Here is a 16,861-nt window from a genome sequence, read left to right on the forward strand (position 1 = left end):
GTGCATTTCTTTGGCATACAGAAGTAAGGCAAAGAAATGCAATGTCATGAGCAGTCATTCTGGGAAATGAAAGTAGGCACTTAAAATAGAGCACTCTATAGTCTTGGTCTGTCCAGTCTGGGTGCTGTCCTGCAGTTTTTCTCAGATCACAAGCTCTGCTTTGCAAGAGCAAATGGAAAGAAAGGACAACTATGTTCTTCAGCAGGTCTGGCCTGGGACTTAGCTGTGAGGGTCAGAGCATTCTGTCTGGTGCCAGGAAATGTACGTAAGTGTGCACTGAGTGTTAAGGGTAAAAGTAATCTATTTGTGACAGTGGGTCTCATTGTGTACTTACACAAGTGTATGCTTGTTGACTCAAGAACAGAGATGAGCACCTGGAGGTTTTAAGTCTCTAATACTGTGCAGCCCTAACAAATATTTCATTGGCAGGTATGTGGGTGTGTGTAAATACTTGTCACCTGTAAAATGCCATAACTAATGTATGAGCTGATGCTTACAAAGTAATCAATATCACAGATAAATACAAATGAGTGCAGTGGAGAGGCTGGATTTGATCTTTCTCCTTCACACATACAGGAGGCTTTGGCTGTGCAATGTCAGAAAAAGATGCTGCCTTGCATGTTGTTTCATGTGGGAATAAGAACCAGTGCAAAGTAATGCACTCAAATAAGGAAGTTTTGTCCTCTAATCTGGTAGCAGATCAGCTTTGTGTGCTTCAGGAAGCATGAACGTTAGACAAGATGTTTGTCTTAGGCAAGCACACTCTGTGGAGGTTTGTTTTTTGCTTTGTTAGTGTCATGGATATGTTAAGAAGTAGTTATTCAACTTTCTTTCAAAAGCATGGCAAGTTGTGTTGGTAGTGAGTGGCAGGACAGTGAAAGACAGAGGGATATGTTTCTTTCCATTGAGTGTAGCAGACCTCTGTTCCCTTGCCTGCCAGGAGATTTTGGCTTATCCCTTGGCTTCAAAACCCTAAAGCTGAATAAGAAGCTGTAGGTATGTGAGGAAGGGAGCTGACTCCATTACATATTCATGCAGTTTATATTTTGGCTTATGTTAAAAAAAAAAAAAAAATGTCTGCTGTTTCAAAATGTTGGTATTCGGTCAGAGCTGTTCAAGAGAAGAAGTAGGTAGGTAGTAAAAGCCTGTTAATGCTTTGCCTCAGTACTGATTGCTCAGGGAGGTCACACATGTTCATTGCAGAAGTGGAAGTAACGAGACACAAATGGGGAGGAGAGGAAAGAGAGACCTAAACCTGCTTTTGCCTCTTGCCCCCTCTTCCAAGTCACAATGGGTTAAGAAGCATCTCAATTTGTGTGTTGGGTTCTTGCTTTGATCCTTAAAGAAAAAGCTTTTTATCAGACATGTGTTCATGCTTGAACTTCTCCATGGGAATGGAAGAAGTATCGAATACCCTGTTTTCCCAAAAATAACACCTACCCTGAAAATAAGACCTAGCATGATTTTTCAGGATTTTTGAGGATGCTCAAAATATAAGCCCTACTCCAAAAATAAAACCTAGTTACTGTTCATTTTTAAAAAGTCAATTTAAATAGTGTCCAGGCAGCTATATTTGTAAAAACGTAACAAGTTTTGGAGCAAAAATTAATATAAGACCCCGTCTTATTTTCAGGGAAACAGGGTTGTGGTAGTGATTATTTACAAAAAATCTATCAAAATGTACGTAATCTGTATGTATTGCTTCTATTTTTTTTCTTTAATAGATACAAGAATTCTCTTCTGGTTTCTGGACTGGTTCACAGCTTGCATGCTGGGATAAAACTGAAAGACCCTGGTCCTTATTTCCCAAACTCTCTATTTACCTGAGGGATGAAAACGCCAGTAGGTCGTTTCGGATCTCCATCCTACCACAGGTCTCAACCTTCTTTGTTTATTCAGTTATAAATTTGTTTTTACTATTATAAAGCACATGCTCTTAAAAATAGGGACTATTCTTAACGGTAGTAGAGAACTGGCTTATTTCATACAAGGGAAATATTTTAAAATGAAATTTAAAAAAAACAAACAAAACAAATTTTAAATAGGGAAAACAACAAACTTGTCAAATCTAAACCAAACAAAAACACAAACAAACAAACAAACAAAGCAAACCAAACAAACAAAACAACAACAAAACACAAAATTTCCCTCTGAGTGCAGTCCATGTAGCTGGGAATGATTTTTTAAAAATTGTCAGGAAAAGCAGGCAAGTTTTTGTTTTGTTTTCAGAAGCCTTAGCCGCATTAGATGTCAATACAGAAGTGTCTCTGCTCATTTTGGTCTTCCTGTTTTGGGAAGCAAATTGATTTGTTTTCTGTGACATTCTGTGTTGGAACACTTCTTCTTAGTATGACAGTCTTGGCAATGAGCCTATGTGATCTCTGCACCAGTTTCTGTAAGTTGGTTGGTTTATCTTTTATTAATATTCCGTCACAGATTTTAGAATATAATATGCTATGTTTATTGTTCCTCTCTGGCTTCCCCTCACAGTATGGGTTGCAATACAGGCTGGTATCCTCTAACATTACTAATACAGTTTTTTACCTCAGGGGATGGTCAGGAGCAAAGGGGAGAATTAACCTATTAAATGCATTTTAGCTTGAAACATAGTAAAGCCTTATGATAAGCGTCTTCTGTATTGATCACGTAGCCTGGCAATCTTTCATCTTCGTTGAGAAGACAAGGGGTAAAATGTGACTTGAATTTATGAATCTAGAGCCTCGAAGTTAACACTGAATGTTCCCTGAATCAATTCCATCCTGATAATATTTTAAATACTAAAATTATTCTCTAATTCGAGTTCATTTCCCAAGTTCTTTCTCAGCTATCGTCCCCTTATGGAAAATGTAAGAAAAAGTGCCTCTCATGAATTTGCTGTTGACCTTCACGTAGTGACTGACTGTGTTTGAATTTAAGCTGAGAATCCAAGAGCTTTACCTCTTACCTGCCTGTAAGCTTTGAACAGTTTTAAATCATGTACAGAAATCTGTCTGCACCTGTTCATTCTCTATTTCCAGTGAAGTTTGAGTGCCTGAATATAAAAATCAAAAGGTCTGAACTTCTAAGTACTGTGTGGTGTTGCTTCTTACATTCTGGCTTTTTTTTTTTAATAGCTTTATATTCAACCCATCCTTGGAATAGGAGAGAATTTACAGTGCTACCGATTTGGCATTTCTTCCTCCACGAATGCTCTAGTTATTGGTGCTACAGTCATGGAAGGTTTTTATGTAATATTTGACAGAGCCCAGAGAAGAGTGGGTTTTGCAGTGAGTCCATGTGCAGGTAAGAGGAATATTGTTCAGATATATAAAGGGTGAGTGTCACGAGGATGAAGCCAGGCTCTTCTCAGTGACAACTAATGATAGGACAAGGGGTAATGGGTGCAAACTGGAACACAAAAGGTTCCACTTAAATTTGAGAAGAAACTTCTTCTCAGTGAGGGTGCCAGAGCACTGGAACAGGCTTCTTGGGGGGGTTGTGAAGTCTCCTACTCTGGAGGCATTCAAGACCTGCCTGGACACCTTCCTGTGTAACCTCATCTAGGTGTTCCTGCTCTGGCAGGGTGATTGCACTAGGTGATCTTTTGAGGTCCCTTCCAATCCCTAACATTCTGTGACTTGGTGAGTGAGGAAATATCAGCTCTCTTAGAGAAACACCTTTGCCACTTATCTGATGGGGAAAGGAGTGATTACCCATGAAGTGTGAAGGGTATATTTTTGAGCAATCCCAAGCTTTTCAGATTTCAAGGTGTGTGTGTGGGGGGGGGGGAAAGCTTTATGGCACCCAACAGTCCTTTGGCATGAAGTAAATCAGCCTCAGCTAGGGGATCTTCACTGCGTTCTGCCTTCTGAGAGATCTTCTTTCTGAGACATCTGTTTCTGTGTGCATTTTCCCCAACAGTTACATGAGACGAGGTTCCTGTTTTTAATGCAGCTTTGATTTTGTATAGTTCCTGTTCTAATTTGCAGATAAATTGATTATTCAGCTAACTTTCAATATGCACAGTGAAGCAACTTGTGCTTTTCTCTTAAAGTAAATTGTGCCTCTTTAGCCTCTCAGAAATACTCAAAGAAAAATCTAAGATGAAAATGAAACTTGAATTAAGACTTGTGGTGTTTGTGTTGGTTCAAAACAAATAGTTTTCTCAGTGTAAGTAAAAAGTCATTATTTTATTTAATTAACTGCTGAGGAAATGTGGAAAAGGTCATAATTTTTGGCTGATTTTACAGTGATGGTTAACTTTATTGCTTTTTCATTATTTCTTCTTTTGGGTAGCTAAAAATACAAGTTTTGGGGTTTCCTCTCCTTGTTGATGAGACATTGCTTTGGCACCACAAGAACATGCAAGTGGGAGAGGAGGGAAAGGATGTGCACCCATATTCAAGTCTCTGTCCCAAACGGAGGTGATCTATGCCCGGAAAAACATTATATCATCTGAGATTTGCATGAGAAAAGGACTACACGACTGACAGTTCTTCTTTAATCCCCAGTGTTTATGTTAGAGAGGGTAAGGGCAGTAAGTACTTGAGTGCTTAATGCAACCAGGTAATTGAGGGGAAAAAAAGAGAGATACTAGCTGGCTGAGCTGTAGCTCCAGGGCATTTTAAAAGCCTTTTTTTTTTTTATTAATCTCTCCATTGTTAATGGGTTCAAAATGGTCCTCTTTGAGCTTGCTACCAAAGAAAATCTGGATATTGATGTGGGTTGCTTAATGAAGACCTCTATGAAGTACCATGCAGTGATGAAAGATACATAACTACACAAATACTGAAGACCAGGTTGTCCTGCCTTTAATTCTTCTTCGTCCTTCTGGACTGCAATTTTAGTGAGTGCAGAGCTGCCTCCTGTCCCTGCCACACTGCAGCCATTAATGGACAGGGGAGGGGACATTTTGATAGAATATATTGACCAACATGTAGTCAGCAGGGGACACAAGCCAGCTGGTGCTTGTAAGAACTGCTTTGAAATCACATCTTTGTTAAGAAAAAGAATCAAGGGACCATAATAACACCTTAATGTTAGTATTGCTACATAGAAACATAGAGTTTGACCACTTCATGTGGTTCTGCCAACCTCGTCTAGAGAGGAAGAACTGAGCTTGCTGAATAGAAATGAAACAGGAATTAACATGAGCTTGGACACATGATGATACCCAGCTGGTGCTAGAAGGCATTTCCTCGTTGTTTCTTTGTCCGTGTTTCATGCATATGTCTAACCTAGCATCATGGGATCTGAGAAATCACATGACACAAACCACTGACTGAGACAAGGTATACTGATTTGCCAGACCCCACTCACACGGGGCAGATGACATTTTGCTGGATGTGCCGGTTACTCTGAATTCATTTTTCGCAGCTTGTGGTTTCCATATTTAACACTACTTTCATCAGAAAACCACAACTGTGAATGGTTAGCAGTCAGTGCAATGTGAGGGATTAAGCTGCCTAACTGGCTTCCTGTGGAGGCCAGCATGTCCTCCATAGCAACTACATTAATGTCATTTATTTGGAGCTTTTTGGTCTGTTTGTGGGCATAAATTAGATTGAATTACTGGTGTCATAAATCTTCAGAAATAAGAGAAGTATAAAAGACCATTTGGTGGGGCTTTGCAATGGCCTATGCTTTCTTCTTTACAATAGAGTGCTAACGCTAAATTTAAGCCTGTGTTTTTATAAGATGTTAAACGGGCATGTGCTGAATACAAAAATTAGGGGAATGGGACTAAAAGTCTTAACTTCATTGAATTCCCAAGTTTCTATTGAGACTTGAGACTACTGAGACTAGAAATGAGACCTAGCTTATCATGTACTCCTTGCACCTTTTTCTTTCTCCAGGATGTACCAAGAGTGAGGAGAGTTAGGTAGATGGCTGCAGAAAGTTCTTCCATTGTAGCAGGAAAATAAATTTGCTTTTCCCTCAGTATGTGAAACACTTTAAGACTTATTCTGCCTGTTACCAAATTGTTTCAGGTTGCTCGTTGATAATTTCAGGGGCAATCTACTGTTTACAGGATGACTAGGAAAGGTTTTGGATCAAGTGTCTTCTTGAGACAAGATGTTCAGATCACCTGGTTAGTATTAGTGAAGCAACCTGATGGTATCTCAGTATTGAGCAGGATTAGATCCCTAGTGTTTTTGTAGTAAGTGAGCAGATCACAGGAGCAAGACTTGAGTACTTTTTAGGGAAGAAATGCACCAAGGACTGTAATCACAAATTACTTCTACACTGAACTGTGATGAGAGAAAACACACCCAAATTTGTGGGCACTACACTCAGAAAAATAGATCACATGATGAATAGCAGAGCTTCAGTCCAGAAGGCCAGAGTAACCTAGAGGACTGGGCAGCAGAAGCCTCAAGAGTTTCAGTGAACAGAAGCTCTGCACCTCAAGCAGGAAACCACAACGCATGGGTGCAGTCTGGGAAGGGGCCCACTAAGTGTAACAGCAGCCCTGTGGAAAAAGATCTGGAGATTATGGTGGGCCCCAAGGTGGATGCAATCCAATGATAAGTGCAAGTGAAACTATGTAACAAAAGGCAACACCCCCCAGTTACATTCAGAAAGGTTCAAGTTTGGACATGAAGAATTTCTTCTTCTCCAGGAGGGAGGTGCAGCACTGAAACAGGCTTCCCAGACTGATCATGGGGTCTCCCTCCTGAGGGTTTTATGAGACTTGGCTGGATAAACCTGCAGCTGACTTGATCTCTTGATGGTGACAGTCCTGCTTGCAATAGCAGGCTAGACTAAGTGACTTCCAGGGGCCACTTCCAAGCAGCATTTTAGAATTTTATTATAAATTTGACCTAACTTCAGGTGTGCTTTCTTTCCAAACCACCCAAAATGGTAGGAGTATGACTTCTACACAAATGCTATAAAATAGCACTTTTACAGAGGTGCCATTTTTGTCGTGTAGTCATCAATAATGAGGAAATTCTTATTTATTCAAGATGAAGAATTTATTGTAGGTAGGTACCATCAGATGTTCTAAAAAAAAATGCCAAAATATCCTAATTCAGTTAAATGTGTAATATGCTAAGTGTTTGTGACTGTAAGTTTATGTTAAGGGCTTGTTTGAACAATTTAGGCAAATTTCCTCTTTTGATTTCCTCTCAATTTCTCTGGGGATGGAAGAGGGTGAGGGAAAACAGGCTGTGCTGCTATCGAGCATTCTCAAAATGCAATATAAAATGTCAGCCACTATGACAACAGTTTTGTATTGCCTTTTTAAAGAGGAGTAATTATTGTACTCAAGCCAAATAATGAGTAATTAGGGACTGTCTGTTTTCAAAACTATTACCAAGGTGGAAAATTGTGCTGCTTTTTTTTTTCCTTTGAAATACTAAATTCTTAAGTAGTAATACTTATGTCTTGCATTTCACGTTAGTATTAAATGTGGTTTAGTTTGGTTTTGCTGCAGGGCTTCATAGAGACAAATGAAGTAGTGTGAGGGGGTGAGATGTACAGAAGAAAAAATTGCTTGGTAGACAAAGTGCAATACTAGGACTCTGAACAAAATGGGTTTCTGCCACAGACCTTCTAGATCGTCTTTTGCAAGCCTGTCCATTATTGTGCATCTCCCTTACCACATTTATGTAACAGCAGTATCTTGCAAAGATATGCTGACATTATAGGCCACACAGACCATTTTATTACCCATCTAATGAGCTGAGAGATCACATTTGGTATCTACCAGTTTTAGGGTGTTTGTGGTACAGCCTCAGGGTACACCCAGTCCTCTCTAACTCTGCATTGGTGCTAAAGGAGTCTTCTTACACTTGCAACTGGAGAAGGGGTTCGTTCAGTTGAGCGATCCTACAGAATATTCCTCATTTGGGCATTTTGTTTGTTACGACAGGTTGGGTTTCCATCAGATTGGCGAGTTGCCCTGATTCTCCTTGCAGCCCAGCAATCACTAGCACTAATACAAAAGAGGCAGCAAGAGACAGGGCAAGCAGAACTGTCTCTTTCAGCAGTTAAGTTAATGAGTTAATTTACAATTAACTTAACAATTAACAATTAACTTAATTAACAATTAAATTAATGAGACTTAAACCTTAAAATAGTATGAAGCCAGGGAATAAATACCAACTAAAATATCTCACAGTAAGTTGCAGGTAAAGCAGCCCAACTATTCTGCATTTGTTTCTCCAAAAAAAAAAAAAAAAAAAAAATAAACACACTGCCTTTTCAAAAACATGGGCTCTCCTCTTCCTTCCAAAGGGTATTTTATGCCAATCTCTTTAAACATGCTTTCACAAGTCGTGTCCAAAATATGTGTAAATAACGGATACTGTCTTCAATACACAGGATCACTTACAATTTGGCAAGAGCTTGTCTGTGCATAAAGTGAACAAGAAATGTAGCGGTAAAGTTAAAACTGAGGCCTTTATAAGAAATACAGGAATGTATCTTGAAGTATCTGACTAGAGAAGTGAATTACAACTGTTTGGAATACTTGTTAATATGCACAGACAGTACTAAATGCAGGCTCCTAGTTGCCCCAAGCAAGCTAAAAGGTATCCATTCTTTCCTGGCCAGGGACCTAAAATACGAAATGCACTGAATATTTTGTTGCCCTAGGCAACTCACTTGCTCTGCCTTTACAATACGTGTAGCCCTGTCCACAACTCAGGGGAGCTTTGCTGCGCTTGCCACGGTTACTGTGACAACCATGGGCAGCATAACCCTTTTTAAGCAAATACTGGTTTGACAAGTAGGGGTTTGTGATGGGAATGAAACAAGTCACACAGTCTGTGATGTTACCGAGATGGTTGGCCTTCGGAAAATGGAGCTGCCAAGGCATCCCTTCATGCTTCTCACCTTAGCTTTGTCATCTTCATTTTCCAAGCTGCTTGGTTAGCTTCTCCCTCCATGCCCAACAGTTCTGCTCCTTCATGTCCCAGCTCCTCGCTCCTGATATTGACCTTTCTCTCCACCATTCCCCTTTTCTGTACAGCTATCACCCAACTCTCCTGCTTCACCTCCCCTTCCTTCTGAACTTTCACCTCCACTCACAAGAGTGTCTGTGCTACTTTCCACCTTGCACCTTGTGTATAGCATACAGTCCTTTAAGGTATCTGTGAAGCTAATGATCCTGCATGCTGCTCCCTAAGACCCTGGAAGATAGCAAACACAGAAGATGTAAGAATCATCTGAGGTACTCTTCCAATTGTTGTTCCAGAAACAAAAACTGCCCAGGCCCTGACCTATTCCAGTGTAGGTGTTGTATAGGATTTTTAAGCTTTGTTAAATTGACATTTCTGAAAGGTTAGTCCAGAGAGAAAAGGTGATCCCGTGACTTGGGTTTTAATTTGGGCTGTGGGAAACCTGATTTAAATGTCTGCTTTCTTATTGACAGCCTGTGTAGATGTGGGAGTGTCATGGTTTTCTTATGCTTCAGATTCCCATTTTATAGACATGGAATACTAATATTTTTATTGCAATGCAAAATACAATAAAACATGTGTATGCTGAGATGTATGATGATGGAGGAAAAGGGATGTATAAGTATTTAAGCTAGATCTTGTTTTTATTTGCTTTTAAATGGTGTATATAGACTTAATGTTCTTTTTGTAATTTCTCAGAAGTTGACGGCGCTCCAGTATCTGAGATTGAAGGCCCTTTCACAACAGCAGATGTTGCAAGCAACTGTGTTTCTAGTGTTTCTTTTCATGAACCAGTGTTGTGGATTGCCTCCTATGCTCTCATGAGCTTGTGTGGAATTATCCTCCTTGTACTGATCATCCTGCTGCTTATTCCACCACGGTGTCAGCATCGCTACACCGACAATGACGTGGTCAATGACGAATCCTCCTTAGTGCGTCATCGATGGAAGTGAGAAACTTGATTGTGAAACCTGGGACTTAAACAGAATGAAGAGCAAAATACTTTGCCAAGGGGGAGAAGCCAATGCCCCAGTCCTTTCTACATTCATTACAAATTGCTGTTGAAATCTCGCCAAATATCCTGCATCATCACTTTTTAAGCTTTATTTTCTAACACTGATTCTGAACCAAAGCACTGTTAACCACCTCTTAAGTGCTACGGTGCTGGATTTGCTACTACAGTACAACGAGCCTTTATGCTCTCAATAGTAACTTCTTTTAAAAAAAGGAAAAAAAGAAAAAACACACCATTATGTTCTTCCACTGTCTGAACAAAATTGTCCATCTCTCTATCACAAAAAAAGAAGCTGTCAGTATTTTCTAACTAATCAAGCCTTGACTGTAGAAAAAGAGAAAAAAACTTAATGATTTTTCTTATTAATTGCATTAAATGAATACTGCTGTCTGTTTACATCAATTCATTTAGAAACTGTGCACATGGTGTGGGGGAGGGAGAAAGGTCAGACAAGCAGCAGAAAAAAGCGAGGTCAAGAAGAAATGTTGGTTTGTGAGGTTTTTTCCTCAAGATCACTGCTGCCACTTGAGAGGGTCACCCTTCCTGAGTGTCATTACAAAATAGTTTGAGGAGGTGAAAAATGGGAAACAAACTTGTTCAGCCTTAGTGTAAAACAAGACTACCTCTCTTATTTTACAAGGATGCTACCACTGGTAAGCATGTGGATTAGAACTGGTCTTGGAGCACAAGATGCTTCATACAACCAAATGCAACTCTTTGGCTTTGAAGTAGTGGATTTTATAAAAAACAGTACTTCATGACTTCCACTTTGGTGCACAAAAAAACCCTTTCAGTTTTCCCCCTGAGGTAGGGGTTTGTTGTTGGTTTCTTTGGGGGTTTTTGAGTTGAGGATGACTGATACTTAGAAAAGGCTGGTCTGCATATGTATAGAGAGATGATAAAGCTAAAGTCTGTGTTCTGCCATCTCTTCTGGTATTCCTAGTGAGCAAGTAACAAAAAGGAAACAAGAAAATGAGAAAGACAAACTTTTATTTTTTTTTTGGCTGAGCTCAGCAACCTAGAATTTCAGGGGAAAAGTATCTGTCTTCATGGACAGACTGCAAAGTGGAAGTCTTAATTCTGACTTGGTTTTCAACTTGAACAGCGGTTGGAGGTGTTTAGTTTAGCTTCACTGGTGTGTCAATCAAACAAAAAGGGTGTGTACTGACTGGCTGAAAACAAACGTGGTGAAACTGAAAACAATAGTGGGAGAGAGCAGGGAGGAATATATTTCACAAGACCTGCATTATGCAAGCATAGATCTTAATGTTGAGGTCAGAACACAGTATTTTTTTTGCAGATAGGACAAATTTTTTTGTTGAATCTAGTCAGCAAGCATTCCAGGACCTCCATTGCTTTTCTATAATGCTGGTGTAGTTGGCTTGAAAGATAAACAGTGCAGGGTTGAGGAGTCTGGTAATAACTATTAGTTATCTGGGGTTTTGTTTGCTTTTTGTGTTTCGATAGCAGAACAGCTTGCATATCTGTGTGGGAAAAAAAGTGGAAGCTTAGCTCTGAATCTCCCAGTTCCTTGCCTAGAAAATTTGCTGCCTATAATCCCTTCATATAGCTTTCTGATTCACACTGCCTCTGCATTCAACTCTGTGTGAAATATGCAAAGATTTCTTTTTTTTCAGGAATGGTGCTTTTACAGAGGCGCACATAATGTGCGTGAAAATAAAGCACTGTTGATTTTTTTTTTAAACTAACTTGTGTATTTCACTTCATAACTGGAAGTGCCTCTGGTTTTCTGTCCTTTTTAATTCCTGCATTTTCAGATTGTTTTGCTGAATAGAGTGAAATTATTTGTGTTGTGATCTAACATCTGAAAAAAATGTCTCTTGGAATTAGGACTTGGAAATAGAAGGAAATTTAGCGTTTGCTTCCTTCTTCCTCTGCCTCTTAGGTTTTAGGAGGAGAGAAGTGATGAATTATAAAAAATGTAAGAAACTATAGAGCTTAGGTGTTTTCTCCCTATTCTATTGTCCATACATCTCTCAATGTCTTAGCATTTTTAGTATATGTTATAACAAGAAGAAGTTCCCTTGAGTTTTTCTCAAAGCAATAGACTTTGTTCTGAAAAGAAACTGATGTTTCCAATTCTGTGATTTGGTTCCGTATTGTCCTTCTGGGTTTGGTCTGACACATAACAAATAATTTCAGAGCTGTATTCCTTCTTCTACAATATGGTAACATAAGTAGTGTTTCTGTCACCTGTTTCAAACAGAAACACAGTGTGAATATGTAGATTGATACAGTGGCAAACAATAAGCCCTTTTTCAATTCAGAAAGTAATAACACTTTTATGCTCTTAAAACGTTTCTTAGCTGTTTCCTTCTCCCTACCCCCTCCTATCTCCTTATCACAAAGGGTTTTAAGAAGGAATTTATTGGGAAAGGTTCCTAATATGCTTTCTAATGACATGCAAGGTTTCTTCTGAGTTGCTTAACAAAGTCTTTTTAGTGTACTAGGTTTCATACAAAAGCCTTTCAGTGTTATCCTTTCACTTTAAATATCATTGGTCAAGACACTTTAATAGAAACACTTGAATTTTATGAGTAATAATCAAGTAGCACAAATGGAATAGTAATGTATTTTTGAGTTTTCATGTCATCCCTTGCTACTAAAATTTGGCTTATAGTAAAAAATGCTGTTAGTGACATCTGCTAGCAGCACAAACTTCATCTCAGCTTGTAAATTGATACTTACACTGGCAAATATTCAGGTGAGTATTGCTTTGTTGCTCTGGCAACAAGAAGAGCAATAGAAACCCTTGAGGGTTCATTTCTAGCCTACAGCACATTAAGAAAAATAATGCTCTTGAGCATTTTTCTATGAAAGATGAAATACAGTGATAGACCACAGTGTTACCAAGTGTGTCTTACTAGTGATTTCTTTCCCTGATATATATATATTTTTTTAAAGGAGAGTGCTGAGAGGTATTTTATGCTCATGTTAACTAACTTCAGAGATAAGATTAAGCCATATCTCTAAAAAGTATACATATTAAAAATATTAATAAAAAAGAAATAAAAAGAGCCAAAAAACATAGATTTGAGTTAAGATGGTGCTGGAAAATATTGGAAATTCTCTCTTTATTATGGAAGATAAGATGTCCCACATCACATGTCTCCAAATCATTCCTTGCATACGTACCAATATTTCTTGCACAATCAGTGTTTTCCTAGTGTCAATATAATATCATGTACCACGAAAATGTCAAAAAGCTGTGTTTCATTGGATGCAGCCTTTTAGATAATTGATGCTATCAGTTCAATCATTAGGGATTTGGAGATGTGTAATTTGAGTTCAAGTACTTAAACCTGAGTTCGGGCATGGGAATATGTTAGTTCTATCCCACTGCCTTCACAAGTTTTAGAAATATTATCATGGGCTTTTTGGCTCAATTTAAATGCTGAACAAAATAGATGAAGAATTTTAATAAGGTTTTTTTCAGGTTCTGTAAAATAAGTCAGGAAGAGGGAATTGTTCTGTTTTTAAGGTGAAAGAGCTTGTGTTTAGGAGTTGTATGTTAGACCAACTAAAGGCAATATGTCAAGGCCACATACCATTTCAGTTCTCAGCTTTGATGCTGTGCAGATTAACTAGTGGTAATCAAAGAGCTATCAGTTTTGGGATTTCATGTTAACGTATCAGTTGCTGAACTACAGTTAACTCTTTATGAGCTCAAGACAACCTAGGGCTATTCTACCCAGTTATTTGCTGTGTGTCAACTGGCTGTTTCACTGAAGGATGAACCATTTGTATGCTAACATTTTCCTTTTAAGTATGAAAAGGCTTATAAGAGTTGCTTAACACAGCACATTTTCAGAGAGAGAATGCTCCTTAAGTTTCTTGATAATCCAGAATTATTTTGATGCTGAAAGCTGCTTTGGTTTCTGTGGAGGTTTCCAACAACTACGTTGGTTGGTTGTCATACCTCAGACGTTAGATTCATATATATTCACCTAGTAACATGAGCTGCGTAAAGAAGGGGATTGGTACAACGAATTGTGAAGGTGAAAGTAAAGAAATTATGGTAAGAGAAGTAAGTAAGTAAGCTATCTTTCATTAAAAATTGTAAGAGCATAATGGACTGATCCTTTTAAGAAAGGTCTTTGCAATTTACTAAGACATTAGTTCCTGTCAAACTTGACTCTCTGATAAATTGTTCATTTCTGACTGCTGGAGTTCTTGCTGCTGTTCAGAGAAGTGAAGACAGATTGGTAATGTTGATATGAGAGATCTTCTGAGCCAGATTTTCTGGCTTCTGGGGCCTAATTAGACATCAGGCCAGGCTTATGAGTAATCCAGAGTCCTGGTAATGGCTCCTCGAGAATGTTATCTGAAATACAATTGTAGGATTCAGCCAAACCCCTGGATGAGATAGATCCATACCACAAAAGCCACTGCTACAACTTGCACTAACTGGGAAAGGGGCTACAGTGAACTGAAGCTGGCAGGTCATGTGAAATGTGGAGATGCTAAATAATTGAGTCTTCTGCCAGACTTCCAGATCAAGGCTGAGGCACCTTGGTAGAGCAGAATGGGAGAGCAACTGCAGTCGCTGACAAGCTGCTGTACATGTAGCATCAGTCAATTACCTGGCTTCTTTGGCAAGAGTTCACTTGTCTGAGTATTCTGAGAGCCAGTGTACTCTAAGGTGCCTATTGTTGCTGCTGGGACTTATCCACTCCTAGGTGAATAAGGGGCATGATCATCTTTAAGTGGAATAACTTGCCTGTTACTGAATATTCCCCTCTCCATATCACAAAGCACACAGTGACGTGCCTCACACCTAACAGGAAACTGTAAGCAACAGAACAGGTTAATTTAAAACCTGTTGACATCTCTGACTGTACAGTAGTAATATAAGAATGTTTCGTGTTTGCCTTTTTTTTCTTTCTTTCTTTTCACTGTATCTAGGCTTTGGCTGGATCTTTGTGGGTGGGTAGTTCTTGAAATACTGGGAATTTCAGATTACGCTATGAAGGCACATGCAGAATTTCTTTTAAACTAGCCAAAAAGTAAAACACTGATGGTAATTTTCAGCATTTGAAAGGAAGTTGTCTGCAATACGTGTTCACTTCTTTTTTTTTAATTGATGATAATCACTTTAAAAGAATGTATTTCAGTATAGCTACTGTTCTACTAATTCGCTTGCTGTAAATTTTCTGATTTTTCTGATTGTTTTATGGCCCACTCATCCCCCCCCCCCAAAAAAAGTCCCTAAAAGTTGAAGACCTCTTTATCCAAAATTCAGCCTTTTAACGCAAGTTATGTTTTTCTTAGTGACCATTCTCAGACTTGTTTTAAAGTCCTTTGTAAGGCTTTAGAAATTACCTCTAGATTTAAAATACTTGCATCAGTATTGGGAGAAGAATTAGAGCCAAAACTTCATCTATGGCAGTGGTCCCTGAATTTGTCTTTGTGCAAAGAACTCCTTTGTGCATTTGACTACATTTCCTAGACCTCTTTCACTTCCCACTTGGAAATACTTCACTGCTTGGTCTTCCTCACTGGTCCTGTACCTTTTTCACGGTCCTTGTGAAATACAGGGGTGGAGAGCAGGACCACGAGGAGCTGTGAGAGTTAGTACCATTCCTTAAGCTGATGACAGCTTCTTCCTTGAAGGCCTTGCCGTTTTTTGTCCTACCACCAACTGTAGTGGACTCTTACTGTCTGTTGGCTCTTCTTTCTGACTGAGACTGCTTTTTCCAGTTGAGCAACTCAGCCTGCTCTGATTTTACAGTGACATGTACTTAGCCAAAATACTTGAATAAACTACATTGTTTGTCCTCTCATCACATGCCTCTTTGAAGAGGGAAATTTTCACAGAGCCATGTCAAACCTGCAAAGGGTATGTTTATTCCTGTGTTGTTAGAGAGTAATTGTATGGCTGAATGTTTAAATGGCTGCATTTGCAACATAGCTGTCCTTTGGAAAATGCTGGGGGGGGAAATTGACTCAAGAAAATCATGTTGAAGTGGTACTGAAAGGACAACAGACAATTTCCGGATAGCACCAAGGCATAGATTACTGCAGTATGTCCTGGAAAAAATTGCTTTGCTAGCCAATAGTCTATGTGTTCATAAACTATACAAGGTTGAGTGGTTTAAAAAGATTTATCTGAAACAGGCAGTTCACACTTTTTATTGAAATGTTTATATGCAGATGCAGAAATCTTTTAAGACTTTAAAACTACATCAACTGTTATTTGATAGTTGTTTAGGGAGTGTGAAAAGGATTTCACCTTTAAGGAAATCATTCCATCCTGTAGGGGCATTTCTCCACCTGATTTTTTTTTTTTTTTAATAAATGAGATATAAGGTTGGCTGAAAGGAAAACGGGATCAAAAATTTGAAAAAAGGGGTATAGTCGTTTTAATTCAGTCTTCAGGTGATGTTAGGATGTCTATCCCACTTACTGTCAAGCCTCATCACTGCATTTTCCAAGAACTGGTATTTTGTACTTTCAGGTCTTGCCATTTTCAGATAAACACTATGTAAAAAAATCAAATTTTCTGCTGCTTATAATAAATGATTAATTCTTTCAACCTATTTTGTGTGTCTTCTTAAATCCCATTACATTAAATCTTTTAAGATTTGAGTCCTGTCAAGTCTATGCAGCTAGATGAGATCTACCCAAGAGTACTGAGGGAGCTGGCAAAGCTGCTTCTCAGGCTACTTTCAATCATTTCTCAGCAGTCCTGGCTAACTGGGAAGGTCCCAGTTGACTAGAAGTTGGAAAATGTGACATCTATCTACCAGAAGGGATGGAAGGAGAATCCAGGCAATTACAGGCCTGTCAGTCTGACCTCAGTGTCAGGGAAGGTCATAGAACAGATCATCCTGAGTGCCATCATGTGGCATGTATAGGACAACCAAGCAATCAGGCCCAGTCAGTATGGATTTATGTTCTGCTTGACCAACCTGATCTCTTTCTATGACAAGGTGACCTG

General features: G+C 38.9%; 1 protein-coding gene across 1 annotated transcript in view; it reads left to right on the forward strand.

Annotated features, from left to right (window-relative positions):
- Positions 1 to 10,302, forward strand: part of BACE2 (beta-secretase 2) — a 51,587-nt gene extending 41,285 nt beyond the window's left edge. Inside the window, exons 7-9 of the mRNA XM_065068450.1 lie at positions 1,725 to 1,874; positions 3,114 to 3,282; positions 9,585 to 10,302. Of these exons, the coding sequence (XP_064924522.1) occupies positions 1,725 to 1,874; positions 3,114 to 3,282; positions 9,585 to 9,838 (573 nt within the window). The 3' untranslated portion in view covers positions 9,839 to 10,302. The remainder of the gene's footprint in view (positions 1 to 1,724; positions 1,875 to 3,113; positions 3,283 to 9,584) is intronic.
- The last annotated feature ends 6,559 nt before the right edge of the window (positions 10,303 to 16,861 follow it).

This window comes from Columba livia, chromosome 1, assembly GCF_036013475.1.
Source record: "Columba livia isolate bColLiv1 breed racing homer chromosome 1, bColLiv1.pat.W.v2, whole genome shotgun sequence".
Classification (NCBI taxonomy): domain Eukaryota; kingdom Metazoa; phylum Chordata; class Aves; order Columbiformes; family Columbidae; genus Columba; species Columba livia.